The sequence below is a fragment of the Vulpes vulpes genome, chromosome 2 (genome assembly GCF_048418805.1).
Source record: "Vulpes vulpes isolate BD-2025 chromosome 2, VulVul3, whole genome shotgun sequence".
In the NCBI taxonomy this organism is placed as follows: Eukaryota; Metazoa; Chordata; class Mammalia; order Carnivora; family Canidae; genus Vulpes; species Vulpes vulpes.
The window spans coordinates 97,682,607-97,698,206 of record NC_132781.1 but is presented as its reverse complement, the minus strand read 5'-3'; the positions used below and the strand labels follow the sequence as shown (position 1 = coordinate 97,698,206).

General features: G+C 37.1%; 1 protein-coding gene across 4 annotated transcripts in view; it reads left to right on the top strand.

Annotated features, from left to right (window-relative positions):
* Nucleotides 1-15,600, top strand: part of NEBL (nebulette) — a 341,032-nt gene that overhangs the window by 282,506 nt on the left and 42,926 nt on the right. For 3 of the 4 annotated variants that reach the window (XM_072749362.1, XM_072749361.1, XM_072749360.1), the window contains 6 exons: nucleotides 2,352-2,462; nucleotides 4,591-4,701; nucleotides 8,817-8,927; nucleotides 9,094-9,204; nucleotides 13,009-13,113; nucleotides 15,011-15,103. The exons of the other annotated variant lie outside the window; for it this stretch is intronic. In XM_072749362.1, the coding sequence (XP_072605463.1) occupies nucleotides 2,352-2,462; nucleotides 4,591-4,701; nucleotides 8,817-8,927; nucleotides 9,094-9,204; nucleotides 13,009-13,113; nucleotides 15,011-15,103 (642 nt within the window). The remainder of the gene's footprint in view (nucleotides 1-2,351; nucleotides 2,463-4,590; nucleotides 4,702-8,816; nucleotides 8,928-9,093; nucleotides 9,205-13,008; nucleotides 13,114-15,010; nucleotides 15,104-15,600) is intronic. 4 annotated transcript variants of the gene reach the window in all.

Genomic DNA, 15,600 nt, shown 5'->3' with positions numbered 1-15,600 from the left:
TTATTTAAAAATACATGTTAGAACCAGCTTTCTCTGCAGCTCCCCAGCAGCATTCTCATGACATCTGATATCAGAAATGAGAGGCTCAAATGTGAAGGTTTGGATAAACGGCACATTATTTATGAGTGGATTGTGTTCTAAGGGGGAAAATTATTTAGCAGAGAGAAGATAGGAATTCATGTTGATTTTTCATTTTACTCTCAACAGGATTCTGCTCCTTCCCACTCCAAACTTGGTGCACTTTGACTCACAATTAATGTATTACATTGGTAATATGTATTATTATGTATTACATTGGTAAGAACTTAATAGTTCTTCAAACCTAACAATTAAAAATATCATGCTCATAATCCATCCCTTTAAAAGTTTCTTTTTGTTTTTGTTTTTTTAATGGCTGGAAAGTAACTCGGAGGTCTTCCAATTCCCTGTTTAAATAAATGCTCTTTAATTTAGGAGAAATATTAGAGAAGGCCACATCACCCTGAATTTTGAACTGAAGAAACTATCCCTGAAAGCAATATCTTAAATCAGTGAAATGAATTTGAGTATCATTCTGTACATGAACTTCCCCTAGTAACAGAATGCCAACTGGCCTTTACCATTTAACTGCTTTTAGAAATTTAATGTGTTTCACTGTTGTAACGTCTGCTGGGCTGAAATAGACATATAATTCATGGAAGTGTGCTTCTGTTCTCCTACCTTCTCTCACTCCTGTTTCCTCTCAAATTTTTTGAAGTCAAAGGCTAATCAAATGGCAACTTCCTACTATTAATTGTCTTCCATTTAAAGAGTATGTGCAGTTTATATGAAACTTTTAAAGGAGAATCTATCATTTACATATAAGTGACAATGTAAGACCTATTTTAAGATCCACAAATGACTTTAATTTACTTGCCATTGACTTTCTCTTTTCTTTCTCTTTTTTGAATGAATCTTATTTTAGATGTATTGATTCAGAATGTATGTATCAGGATAGGAAAAGGCCCAGAAGACTGATTAAACATATTTTAATTCAGTTATAGAGATGTCTGATTTTGAAAAGGAACTCTCAGTGACTTAATGAAATTATGACTTTTACTTTCTAAATATAAGCATTTAGCTTTAAATTGTCTTTGCATTTTTTACTTTATTATAGTTTTGACATTTATATTGCCTTTCAGAATGTTCAGAGTATTGTTTTATACTTTTGTTTCATTTGATTCCTCCAATTGCCCTTTGACCTTGGTAGGATAAGTATTTTTATTTTCATTTTGCCTGTGCGTGTAGAAATTGAGGCTTGGTTACTTGAGGTCATATGATCGAGTAAGTAAAAGAACTCTGACTTTCATCCAGGTCATTTGACTCCAGAACTCTTTCCAAAATTACATTCAGGTCATTACAATGTCTTGTAGGCTATTAGTTAAGCAGAGGACTAGCTAATTTAATTATACTGGATGAAGAGAAAATAACATCAAATGAACCCTAGAATTTACTGGAACATGACTTATTATTAAAGGAAGGAAGCCTCATCTTGTATCTGGCAAGTTAGTCATAAGTGCAACTCAGTTGAATTGAATCAAGAAATACATTGTTTTCATAATGTGTTTAGCAGGAAAAAAAAGGAAATTCACTAGCAGGAAAAAAACCTCAAGTTACATATAAGTATTAGTGAAGACATTTGGATCTGCTTAAAATATAATATTAAAATAAATAACATTCAAACTATGTGTTATCAATGTGTAGGAAATTATTCGGTTTTATGAATCTGAATAAAGTGGAATTTTTTTTAAACTTTGGCTATGTTAATCCTTTTGATTTTGTAATTTCCAATTCTTTTTCAACTGTGATCTTTTGGTGATTCATATTTTATAGACAGCTTTCAAAGAAATACTTCAAATAATTAATAAGAAGCATCCATTCCTAAGATCTTCCTCACCACTTAAAAGGAAGACATCTTTTTAAAATATGGCACCAATATGGTACCAAAATATACTGGAAGATAGGATGAAAGGGAAAATACTGATAATATTGGAAGCTACTCTAAACATGACTGAAAGAGAAAATAGAATCTCTGTAGAAAATTAGGAGCATAAATACTCAGGAATCTGACTCCTTCCTCTCTAGAGATATTTTCTCCTTTCTGGAGTCTCTAGAAAACATGTGACATGGTGTATCAGTTCAAGGATGTCCCAGGAAATTTAGTAGGAGGAAGGTTAAGAGGTAGTGTTAAGCCCTTTTCAAAAAGGAGGACACGATTAACAGTATCAACACTGAAGAGAGGTCAATTAAGGTGATATCTGAGTGTCTCTTGGATCTGAGAAGGAAGAGGTCAATTTTGGTGGTATTTTGACTCTAATGTTCTTGTCTCATAGAAAGAATATAAAAAAGATTTGGAAAATGAAATAAAAGGCAAAGGAATGGAACTTACTTCAGATGTTCTTGATATTCAAAGAACAAAACGTGCATCTGAAATGGCTAGTGATGTGAGTATATTTATTTAACAACTGAGAATGTATGAATCTTTAGCTGATTTCCTTGTCTCTCAGTCTCTCTCAAAGATTTATACACATTCCATAATTTTTATGTGCAAGAAGATGGTAAGTAACTATGTCCTAATAGTCATTTCCTAGTCAATGAATTAAAAAAAAAATGTTTACCATCTCCCTGCCATGTGGTATGAGAAAAATGACCACTCTCTGCTTGTAGAGAAAAATGTATGTAATAAACTAGAATAACTGTATGAAACTCAACCTCATCTTTTAAAGAAGTGAAAGGCAGAGAATTGGGAACCGTGTTGTCATGATCCGTCAGTAACTGTGGTGCGGTTCACGTGCTCTCCTGTTCACGACCCAGCAGTGTCCCCCAGCCCTTTCCTCGGCTGCTCAGTGACCCCCCGCCCCATAAACCTCTTTATGAAATGGAAGTGGCCGTTGCTCACTTTACGTGGAATTTGTGGGAAGGAATGAAATGCCTCTGAAGCGCTGTTAGTTCTTTCATCCTTGGCGTCTGTCATGACTTTGGAATCAGGTAATGGCACTGAGCTTTGAGGAGAGTCTGACTGAATTGAGAGGTGAGAAATTTAAAGTTGTGTCCTCACAGGCTCATAAACTGTTGTAATGGTGATGGTGGTAACCCTACTAGTCAGGCTGCAAATGATAGGAACCCAACTTACACTGGGTTATGCAACAAAGGGAATGTTTTGGCTTGTGAATAGAGAAAGTGCAAAGTCTATTTTCTTTGAGGTTGGAATTTGAATGATGTCTCTCTTCCTTCCTCTCTCAGTTCTGTTATCTTCTCTATTGCTTCAAACTTGGGAGGCTATATTTAAGCGATGGCCCCTCCTAACAGAGGGATAACTCATCTGTGCCAGTAATCCCAATGGGAAGTGAGCATCTGTTTCTTATAGTTACAGTTAAGGTTCCTAGGAATGAATCTCATTGGATCAACTTCTATCCTGCCCTAATCTACACCTGCCCTAATCATTGTGTCTGGGTCCAGAGGAGTGTAATGTGCTGATGATCTAGTATGGTTCTCATGGTCATTCATTTGTTCAGTAAACTTCTTTGGTAGTTTAATTGCATTGTAAGTACAGAAGATTCAAGGGACACCTGGGTAGCTCAGTTGGTTAAGCGTTTGCTTTCAGCTCAGGTCATGATCTCAGGGTCCTGCGCTCGAGCCCCGACTCAGTCTCCCTGCTTCTCCTTCCTTCTACCCCCTACTTGTGCTTTTTCTTGCTATCTCTCTCAAATAAATAAATAAAACATCTTTTTTAAAGAAGGATTCAAAATTATTATATGTTTTTTAAAAAATTACAGCCATCTTTGGCTGTATCTGTGTTCTTTAAATTTATTAAAGCATTAAAAGCCGCTGTCATGTCTTTGGTTAATATTATCAGCACATATTCCTAAATTAGTAATTCTGTCCAATTCTTCTGTTATGGTGACATGTGCAGTTCACATTAAGAGGTCGATCTTGTAATCACTTGTCAGTAATACTTGGAAATATCACTTCAGACTCTCAAATGCAGAGTCCATCCAGAAACAGTTGAATGGCATGACAGCGGCAGGAACAGCAGTGAATCAGTCTTAGCACATGAATAGAGGAGTAAAAGACCAAAAGAAGTTTTCAGTTATTGAACACCTACTATGTGCTGAGCACTATGTTATATGCAGTCTCATTGATCCTTGGAGGGCTCCTGCATGGAGGAAATATTACCCCCATTTTGCAGATGAGTAAACCATAGATGTTAAGCATTCCCAGTTTGAGTGCTCTGGCCTCAAAATCCACATTCTTTCTCCAGCATCAACTCATTTAAACCCACCTCCCTCACCATGTATAGAAGAAATCTTCAGAGCTTCATATACCCTTCTTCAGTGAGAATAGTGATACAGTTCTAAGCCGTTCAGAAACCTAGTTCTAGGTAATCATTTCATGGTACAATGTAAAACGTGTTTTCTTTTTTTTTTTTTTTCTTTTTAATGTGTGCAGCCATTTTTTGGTATCCTTGATTACAGATGAATGTCTGTCTGCAGAGTGTCTAAATATTATAAAATGTTGCTTTATTTATTTATTTATTTATTTATTTATTTATTTATTTATTTATTTTTACAGAAAGAATACAAGAAAGACCTGGAGTCAAAAATTAAAGGGAAAGGAATGCAGGTTGGCACCAACACCCTTGAAATACAACATGCCAGAAAAGCTTCAGAGATAGCTAGTCAGGTTAGTAGAGTAAATGGTGCAGATGCCTTAAAACCTTTATTTTGGAACTTTGCAAATCGTATTAACAGCCTGATTAGTACATGGAATTCCCCAGAATTTTATGAATAGTTTAAGAGTTTGGAATGTAAACCATTCCAGATCATCATGCTTGTTTGAAAATATATGGTTTCTGCTTTACTCATTTTCTTTAAATATCTAAGAAACGAGGGGGAAAGCATTTTACTAGAACACACACACACACACAGGCCCTTTACAATACAACAAATACAACAAATTTCACATTCATCTAGACTATAATAAATGTTCTCATACTATGTTTTCTTTAAGGATAGGTCATGTGCTGTTTGGTGTATTTGTGTTTCCAACTTTCTGAACAGAACTTGAAAATTCTGTGTTGAGACTCTGACATGACAGTGATAACCATTTCTGTATAATTTGGTTGCATGTTCTCAAAATACCCCATTGACCTCATCACCATGCCTGAAATTCCTACAGGGTTAGCATTTTGGATTGAAGTATTCTATATCCTGAATGACCATGTTCGTTCATCTAATATTTTCCTCTTTGTGTAATGCATGTAATGACAGGATATTAATTTAGAAGTTTTGGCTTAGATGCTCTGATATGATAGATAGCAGATAACAAAGTTGTAGGAGTCAGACCATATGTGCATTTTTTGAAGAAAATGCCCCAAAACCAGTTCCATACCTCTTGAACTCCTCCAGCAATTCCGAGATTATAGGAGTGTCATTGGAATACAGAGTATTTGGGAAGAGGTGATTTTTTGAGAAACATTTAAAAAGAAAATGTTGGGATGCAGGTTAAGGAGTACTGCTCGCTTACCTCAGGGCTGGCTGCAGGGAGTTTTAGTGGGATTCCTCTGAGAACTATAATGTGACCCTTCCATTTAGAAAGAGCTGGCCCAGGATAGACTCCTCCCACCACCAGGAAATCTGGAGAGCTAGAGATAGCTGATTAACTGCCCAGTGATCCCAGTGAGTCACTGCTGTGTTGGGATCAGCTTACAGCCCCAGGTTAGGGACTGGTCAGGGTAATGGGATGGTCATAATTGGTTTGGACCAAGAATCTGGGGATGGCATAGGAGTCTTGACCAAGAGGGGTTTTACTTAGAAATGGCAGATTTGGGGGGGCGGGATGCATGCTGAATAGGCACTGGACCCCTCCTTCCATTCTCCTCCTGAAATATAGCCATTGTTGCAAATTTATCCTGCTGGATCTATTTTTATGTGAGACAGATAAACATACACTTATGCACACATAGACTTAAAAAGTCCTTAAATACCATGTATTTTGTTCTGTGCTTGGTTTTCTCACTTAATATTATGGAACCTTTCCATGTTACTTTGTATAGCTTTACCTCATTCTTAGAGAAAAATTAAGTGTTTCATAACAAGGATGTGGATAGGAAACCATTTACCTTTTATTACACTTTACATGTAAATGACATGGAAATGAAATGGAAATTTGCAGATTGGACCAGATTCTTGGAAAGAATAGAAGTTTTGTATTTCAGACTTTCACCTAAGAACAGACTTCTAAGACCTGCTCCTTTTATGAAACGTTGGAATATCATGTCTTTCCTTAGAATGGTATATATTTGTTTTATTCATGATACACTGCTTTTAATTTCTGTAACTTCGGACTGTATACTAGTTATTGAGAAGTTAGGAGAAAGAAAGGCCTAGGTGAGTCAGGTGTCCTGTGGCTACATGTACATCAGGATTAGGGCCAGGCTATTATCTTTGCAAGCCAAAGATCTCATTTGCATGTAATCCTACCCATGTGCCATTTTGCCCAATTGATAGGCTCTCACATCCATTTCAACCAAATGGGATTTTGCTATAGTTCAAGGTCTAACTTTTCAAAGAAATTAATGTTACATGCATGACTCCTAATAGTTAAACACTCCAGAAACGACTGAATTGACCATGTGACTTTCCTTAGCCAATAGGACATTAGCAAACATGACTTAGAACCTCTGTGCATTGATTGGGGCTTCCTTTCCTGGAATAGAGGTGCCATCATGCGTTTCTAAGCCTTCCAAGTTTTAGGGTGTTTTATTATGCATTAGTATGTAATGATGTAACCAGTGTGCTATGTAGTGTATTTATGTGCTTTAGAATACTTTTAGATTTGAACATTCATATTGCAAAATTAAATGACATGATTTTCCCCTGGGGCCTTGGTGGCTCTCTGTGATCATTGCCTCATTTTCCACATACATTGACCTTCAATGAAATGCTTTGTTTGGGAGCCTTAAAGACACTTACTAAAAATGGGGGGCTTCTTATAGACATAGTAATTATGGAGTAGTATGATTTTTTTTTTGAGTAGTATGATTTTGAAGGTTAAATACTATTACTTAAACCATATTCAGAAAAATGAAGCTCAGACTCTAAGTCAGTGAAAATAAGGTTATGAGTAGAAGATTGGAAAAAATAATAGTATTTCTCTGATACTAAGGTTTTTGTTTATACCTTTTAAAATTTAGGATATTGCAGATAAGCAAGCTAACATTTACTTCATTTCGGGGAATCTACACATCTAGATTAGATTATGTCACAACTAGAGTATGTCAACATGATAGGAAATAACTGTTTTAAAAGAAATGTAATTAGATACAGCCAATAGTTTTTTTTTTCTTGTAATAAAACTTTTCATTGAAGAATACATAACACACACAAAAAAGAGTACCATTTAAGTGTACAATTTGCTCAACTTTTATAATCTGTTTTAAAATGTGATGAGTCTCTGAGACATGTGTCTGGGTAATTATGATATTTTGTAAGTAACACATAATTCAATTCAAACTGCTCAAAACAAGCAGATAGTTTATTGTTCTTAGAACCAAATAATAGAGAAAGCCTTAGGGTTGGCTTGCTCTGGGGCTCAGACAGTGTGATTGAGTTTCAGTTTCCTTTTTTTTTTTTTAAAGATTTTATTTATTTATTTATGAAAGACACACAGAGACACAGAGAGAGGCCGAGACACAAGCAGAGGGAGAAGCAGGCTCCATGCAGGGAGCCTGATGTGGAACTCGATCCCAGGACTCCAGGATCACTCCTTGAGCTGAAGGCAGGTGCTTAACCGCTGAACCACCCAGGTGTCCCTAAGTTTCAGTTTCTATCTTCTATTCTCAGGCAGGCTTTCTCCTATTTGCAAAGAGGCTCTTAGCAGCTCCTGGGGCTCTTTGCTTCTCCATTCCTGTTTAGAAGGAGAGGGAAAGCTTCTTGATATCTTGTGTGGGGAAAGAATCCCACTCATCCCTGGAGCAATCCTGAAGGGCCAGGGATGGGGTATAATGATTTCTGCAAGCCCAGTTGGACTCTCAGATTTGGGCCAGTCTCACTCAAGCTTAATGGTCTAGCATGGGGGAGCGACAAGTTACCCCGTGACCAATCAGAGGACTGATGGTGGGTAGGTGTAAGTGTGGTTGGATTCCAAGGAAGCACCCCAATAATTACTCACTACAGAGCAAAAAGTGACAGTTCTGCAATCGCATTTTACTGCTGTTCGTCAAATGAGGTATACCTTAACCAATAATTGATCCATTTTCTTTTTTTTTAAGTTTTTCTATTTATTTATTTATTTATTTATATATTTATTTGTTTATTTAGATATTTATTTATTTATTTATTTATTTATTTATTTATTTATTTATGATAGACACACAGAGAGAGAGAGAGAGGCAGAGACACAGGAGGAGGGAGAAGCAGGCTCCATGCCGGGAGCCCGAAGCGGGACTCGATCCTGAGACTCCAGAATCGCGCCCTGGGCCAAAGGCAGGCACTAAACCGCTGAGCCACCCAGGGATCCCCTTGATCCATTTTCTTGTATTGAAATAGAAAAACTTCTGTCTTGGCTAACTATGTTTTCTTTCTTAATTCAGGTTAGCAGACAAAAGCCTTCAGATTACCTGGGAATAAGTCACTCCAAGTTATGTTCCTCTCACAAGTTAAAACTCTTCTTAGTTTTGTATACATAAATCAAATAAGAATCCAAAGGCATGATCCTGAGGTCAAAATGACATCACAGTTTTTGACAGGCTTTTCAGATTCTTGTGAAGTCCTCATAACATGTTTTATTCTTTCCAGAAAGAGTATAAGAGAGATCTGGAGACTGAAATAAAAGGAAAGGGCATGCAGGTGGGCACAGACACTCCTGATATCCAGAGAGCCAAGAAGGCATCGGAAATGGCCAGTCAGGTGAGAATGGATGGCATACAGAGTTTACAACAGACGCGATGAATTGCCTATAGAAAAACTATAAATGTCATTTTCACATGTGTGGCTTTGAGATTCAAACATATAAATATCTGCATTGCTATGGAAGGTTGAGCAAAGCTCTGAAGATTATTTTCTGTTCTTTTAGAAAGAATATAAGAAAGACTTGGAAAATGAAATTAAGGGGAAAGGAATGCAAGTGAGCATGGACATCCCGGACATACTTCGAGCCAAGAGGGCATCTGAGATCTATAGCCAGGTTGGTAGAGAATGAAGATGCTCAGAATACTGTATTTTTAAAATTTAAATTTAATTAATTAACATGTAATGTATTATTGGTTTCAGTGGTAGGGTCAGTGATTCAGCAGGCTTACAGGATTCCCAGTGCTCATTACATCATGTGTCCTCCTTAATGCCCATCATCCAGTTATCCACTCCTCCTTCCAGCGACCCTCAGTTTGTTTACTGTGGTTAAGAATCTCTTATGATTTGTCTCCCTCTCTGATTTTGCCTTGTTTTATTTTTCCCTCTCTTACCCTATGCTTCTCTGTTTTGTTTCTTAAATTCCATGTATAAGTAAGATCATATGATAATTGTCTTTTTCTGATTGACTTAATTCACTCAGCATAATACCCTCTAGTTCCATCTACGACATTACAAATGGCAAGATTCCTTTTTCTTACAGCTGAGTAGTATTCCATTGTATACATACACCACATCTTCTTTAGCCATTCATCTGTCGCTGGACATCTGGGCTCTTTGCATAGTTTGGCTATTGTGGACATTGCTGAATACTATATTCTGATCTCCAATTGCCATGTGTTTTGTGTGTTTCTGACTGATATTTTTTTTGAGGGCATTGTATTCAAAATCAGTGCCCTCTATTATAGGAGATATTGGTCAAACTTGATTAATCTCATTAATGAAAGGGACAGTTGCTGTAAATTCAATTCAGTGGATGTTATGGAGTGTCTGAACTCCCCAGTTTGATTGAGTCCAATGACACTTGGTCTTTTTTTCTTTCTTTATTTCTTTTTTTTTTTTTTTTACTCTATTGCATGTTTGAGTCCAGTGCTCACACTACAGAAAAAAGATTATAAATGAGTTTGTCTTTTTACTATTTCATAATGAATATTATCCTTAAAATAACCAGCTCCAACTAACAGTGAATAAAACTACACAAGGTGGAAGGTGAAATTGAATATTAACTAAAAATTAAGAGAAGAGCTATCATCTTGGTAAAATTTAATTTACCAAAAGTACCTGTCACATGTCCTCTAGAAAGACTTTTAGAAAAACCTCTAGAAAAGCTGGATATGAATATGACCATGAAAGAATATATTTAATGGAAGAAGTTACTGATAAAATCTGACTTGGGCAAAAAATTCATTGGTGGATATTGTCTTTGCTATAAAGCTTGTGAGGAAAAAGAATGGATCCCAGTAGAAAAAAAAAATAGTAAAAATAGTAAAATGGAATGAAAAAATGGTGTAGAAAGCTGACCAAGGAATTACATTTGATTAATGGGATTTGTGATGAAAATAATTTTCAACGAAATCTGACCAAATTTATTAAAATTCCAATTTAAACATAAGCCAGAGTCCAAAGATCACTGGTTCAAAAGGGGGTATCTGGATGACAGAGTCAAATGTCAAAGGAATTGACTCAGCTATTTGGATGATCTTGAACTACATGTTATCCTTAGTATCTCATAGTGGCATCTGAACTTATAGAATTTGGCTCTAACTATCTCAGCTGCCTAAAATGATAGATACATAAAACAGGCAAATGGCCTTTTGAGTCAGTGAAGAAAAGTTACTGTCTCCAGAATGTCAGTTTCATTCATTCATTCAGCAATTACTTTCTGAGCACCCATTTACATGCAAAATTAGAAGGGTTCTTCCCTTGGGGAGCTAATCTAATAAACAACAATGCAAATATAATATTATAAGCCATGATATATGCCACAGGTAAAAGCTTCCCATAGGAAGTGGTGCCTGAACTGATGGAATTCCTGCTTTAACTTAACAGTGTTGCTTTTAGTGTGTATGTGACAGAAGGATACATCTAACTTCAAGGAATTTTAATTATTTAGGCAACAATGGGATACTTATGAGATTATAATGATGCTATGCTGAGTCTCTATAAGCAGCAGCATGACGTAATAGTTAACTTCACTGACTTTGGACCCAGAGTGCCTTAGTTACATTCTAGTTCTGACACTGCTTAGCTATTGTCTCAGTTTCCCCATCTGTAAGAGTGGACAGTAACACTATTTGCTTGTGGGGTTGATTCAATGAGTTAACGTGTATTTCGAATCATCTACTACTATGGAAATAGAGGTACTAGTAGAAGGTATTGCCCAGATTGTATTGGAACTCCTAGTAATACATTTAGTATAGATATATTTTTAAAAGATTTTATTCATGAGAGACACAGAGAGAGAGAGAGAGAGGCCGTGACACATGCAGAGGAAGAAGCAGGCTCCTCATAGGGAGCCTGATGTGGGACTTGATCCCGAGACCAGGATCACACCCTGGGCCAAAGGCAGACACTCAACTGCTGAGCCGCCCAGGTGTCCCTAGTATAGATTATAATAGATTTTAATGTCACCTACAGAAATGTCAGTACCTTTCCATTATACAAATGTACCTTTTTCTTTTCTTTAAGACTTTATTTATTCATGAGAGGCAGACACATAGGCAGCGAGAGAAGTCAGCTCCCCATGGGAGCCTGATGCAAGACTCGATCCCAGGACCCCAGGGTCATGGCCTGAGCCAAAGGCAGATGTCCAGCTGCTGAGCTACCCAGGTGCCCCTGTACCTTTCTCTGCAGTAGGAAACAAAGCATAAATCCAGAAGCGTTAACAATTGTGGGTGTAGAGAGCCAGGTGACTTGTAGGAGCTGTAGGACTACTTTGACTAGGGACTGGGGCTGCTCATGAGAGAGTAGGTTTCTTCTGGGTTCTGGTCACAGTTCTAACGTGTGCATGGGGAGGCTTCCCCACACCAACAGGCAATTCTAGGCCACCAGCAGGGAATCAGAATTCAAGTCAATTCTGGCACTGTCTGTCGGGAGATGGCACCAGGTGCTACAGGTTAAGGGTTTGGTTCTATGGGATGATCCTCCTCCCCTCTTAAGATGTCAGTTGCAAGCTCAGTTTGTCACTGTGCTTTTGGCTAACATGCTATAGATCAGAGGTTCCTAGGATCCCCTCCTTGGTCTGATTCATTTGCTGGAGTTGCTCACAGAACTCAGAAATATTTTACTTACTAGATCAGCAGTTTATTATCAAAGGCTATAACTCAGGAACAGCCAGTTGGAAGAAATGCAGAGGGCAAGGTCTTAGGGGAGGGCATGGAACTTTCAACCCCTCTCCAGGTGCATCCACCATTTCCCCCAAATCTCCCTATGTTCACTAACTGGAAAGTTCTCTGAACCCTCACCTTTGGGGTTTTTATGGAGGCTTTGTTACATAGGCGTGATTGATCAGCTCATTGGCTACTGGCGATTGATTCAGCCTCCAGCTCCTCTCCCCTCCCCAGAGGTTGGGGGTTTGGAATGAAAGTGCCAACCCTCTAATCACATGTTTGGTTTCCTTGGCAACCAGTCCCATCCTTAAGTGTGGTCCCCAAAACACTTCATTAACATAACAAAAGATATTTTTTATCACTCTCATCACAGGACATTCCGAGGGTTTTAGGAGCTCTGTGGCAGAAATAGGGACAAAGACTGGATATGTATATTCCTTATCATAAATCACAATATCACAAGTTTCTCAATTTAGGAGTGGCACACAGGCCAAGCCCTCCAGAGGCCTTCGAATGGACTAGGAGGGGAACCTTTGCCCCAGAAGGGGCAAGCCTGCGTCTCTGGACTGTTTGCTTACTCCCTTTATTTTTGCTGTCACATCAACAACTGCTTTGAATCATAAGATATAGTGTATGATGATATGAGCCACGTGGAACAGTGGAATTGGAAGAAGCATCATTTTCATCTCTCTCATACATATACATACACACATTCACAGTTTCAGATTCTTATTAACTATTTTTATTTTTAGAAAAAGTATAAAGACGAAGCAGAGAAGATGCTTTCTAACTATAGTTCTGTGGCAGATACTCCTGAAATTCAGAGAATCAAGACAACTCAGCAAAACATTAGCGCAGTGAGTAGCTTTTCAGTTGTCACCTTGAAATTTTGCTTCTGTAAGGAGGGCCTTTTTCCTCATTGTCTGAATGTTTGTTGCATTGTTTGAGTTTTCTGTCAAATGTATTATCTTTACTTCTTTAAAGTAATAAGAGTACTGTTAAAGAACCCAAATTCTATCAAGTCAATTTAAAGATCTAATTGGCTTTATTCAATAATTCATGAGTCAGGCAGTATCCCCTCCAACAAATAAAGAATGATCAGTAGAGATGTACAAAACGTAAGGCTTTTATAGGCAGAGAGAGGCAGGACAAGGAAGTTATTAGCGAGAGAAAAGACAAGATTGCTTCAGACAAGGTCACCTTCCCTTAGGGAAAAAGGTGGGGGTCTATCATGCAGATTACCTCTCTAGTGCTGATCAGGAAATTCCAGACTGATTGGTTTAAAATTCCACTCTTGGGAGAGGCTGAAACTGCAATTAGGTTAGGTATTAAGTCTTGATGGGGCTTAACATAAGTGACTCCATTTTGGACCTGTTGTTTCTCTTTAATAGTACCAAATGTTCTTACAACATGTAATTTATCATGATTGTTTTGGAATTACAAATTAAAATTTTCTTCTATGGTACTAGCAAGAGATTTCTTTTAGCTAAAAATTAAAATTTTACTTAGGAAAGAGATCTTAATCTTCCACACAGATTTTGTGAGAGATGGGAATAATCCTAGATTATTCTCAGTGTACCAAGAAAGTACACTGATTTGCAGTGATAATGTACTTAGGGATATACTAGTTTGTAACTAATTCCTAGATTTTTATATTTCATTTTGAGGAATAGAAATCGTATTAGCAACCATTAATTAAGGGGTGGGCCTATTTTTAATGTATTTATATACTTGAATTCTAAAATCATGAAAACTGACCATACAGCCAATATTTTTAGGTAGAACTAGCTCATTAGTCACTTGGTCGTTAAGTAAATGTCTCATCAAAATATTCATTGTATTAAGTCTGAGGACTTTTGGGATATTTTCTACTTTATAATAAATTGGCAAACTAAACAGATACCTCTGGGGCCTTCAAAATAGGTGTGCTAAGAAATGGAAGAGGTCTGGCTGGAAGGGAAAGTGAGGGGGGAAAAAGTGGTTTCCACTCTTATCTTCTGTGATTTTATGGTGTTCTAGATTTTTATTGTGTAGAGGAAAACATCTCTGAGGCCACACTCTCCCAAACCCTACTTGGGTCCACTGAATGACCAGATCTTAATAGAGGGAATAGTTCTGTCCTCATATGCCTTTCTTATAATTATTCTATTTTTCTGTAGAACATTTTGTTTCTTTGTTTTGCTTTGCCTTTGAAAAGGCTGGGTTGTTAGTAGGAGTTGAGAGATGTATGGGAAGGTTAACAAATGAGTAGAAGAGAAAGGAAATAGACTGAATAAAGTTTTATGTTGACGATAGAGCCAGTATTTTCTTTGAAGAGAATGAGGGCATCTTTGTGTTTGGAGAACAGCACTTGCTTAAAATTTCATGGCATTTTTGAACAGCACTCTTAATAAGCTTTTATAATACGTGCTTTGATTTTTCTCAAACACATGTGATATGTGTTTATATTTGAAGAAGGAAACTCAAGTTTGCCAACTTACATTCTTAGACCAAATAATCTGCAGCTGCTTTGGTACCAGGCATGCTCTAGAACAGGTATCAGGGGTGTGGGATGCTATGGAATGTGAAAACTAAATTGGGTATTTTTCTCCTAGTGGATTACGTGATTGATGGATATAACTTGGGTACTCATAAATAGAAGCTGTATTCACATTACTTGAGAATTTGAGAAATTATCTTTCTTTTATGAGAATCTGTTCTAGGACCTGAATTTTAATAAGCTTATAGCTATTCTTTCGTTCTCTTATAATAAAGGTATTTTATAAGAAAGAAGTAGGAGCTGGCACAGCAGTAAAAGATACTCCGGAGACTGAACGCGTGAAGAAAAATCAGCAGAATATTAGTTCAGTAAGTTCTGTATAGCATTAATTATCCTTCCAAAAGCAAACACAAGCTAGATAAATGTTTTTTAGTTCTTTGTTAAACTGGCTGCCTTTTCTTTTATTCTTCACTTTGTTAAAATCCTATTTCATCAAATATCAAAGGTCTCACTTTGAGAAGGAAAACTGTAGCCTTGTTCCCCTTGAACCTAAAGCAGTGTTTCATCTTGATATATCATAGCACACAAGAGATAGATCACTTTAATAGTCCGGTAATGAAATCTAGGATTAGTTTTCATCTTTTGAACAGAATTTTAACTGTATTAAATTTTTCAGGGAAAAGATAAATTTCAGTACCTCTCTACAACTTGGAGGAAAGAAATTTTACCCTGTAGAATGATTAAAGGCCCTTAGTATGTTTATTTGGTGGCTTAAGAGAAGGCTTCAAAGGCCCCATTTGCCTCCTACTTCTTCCAGCTGCCAGCAAAGCAAAAACATGCATCTTCACTATGATTTGTAAAATAA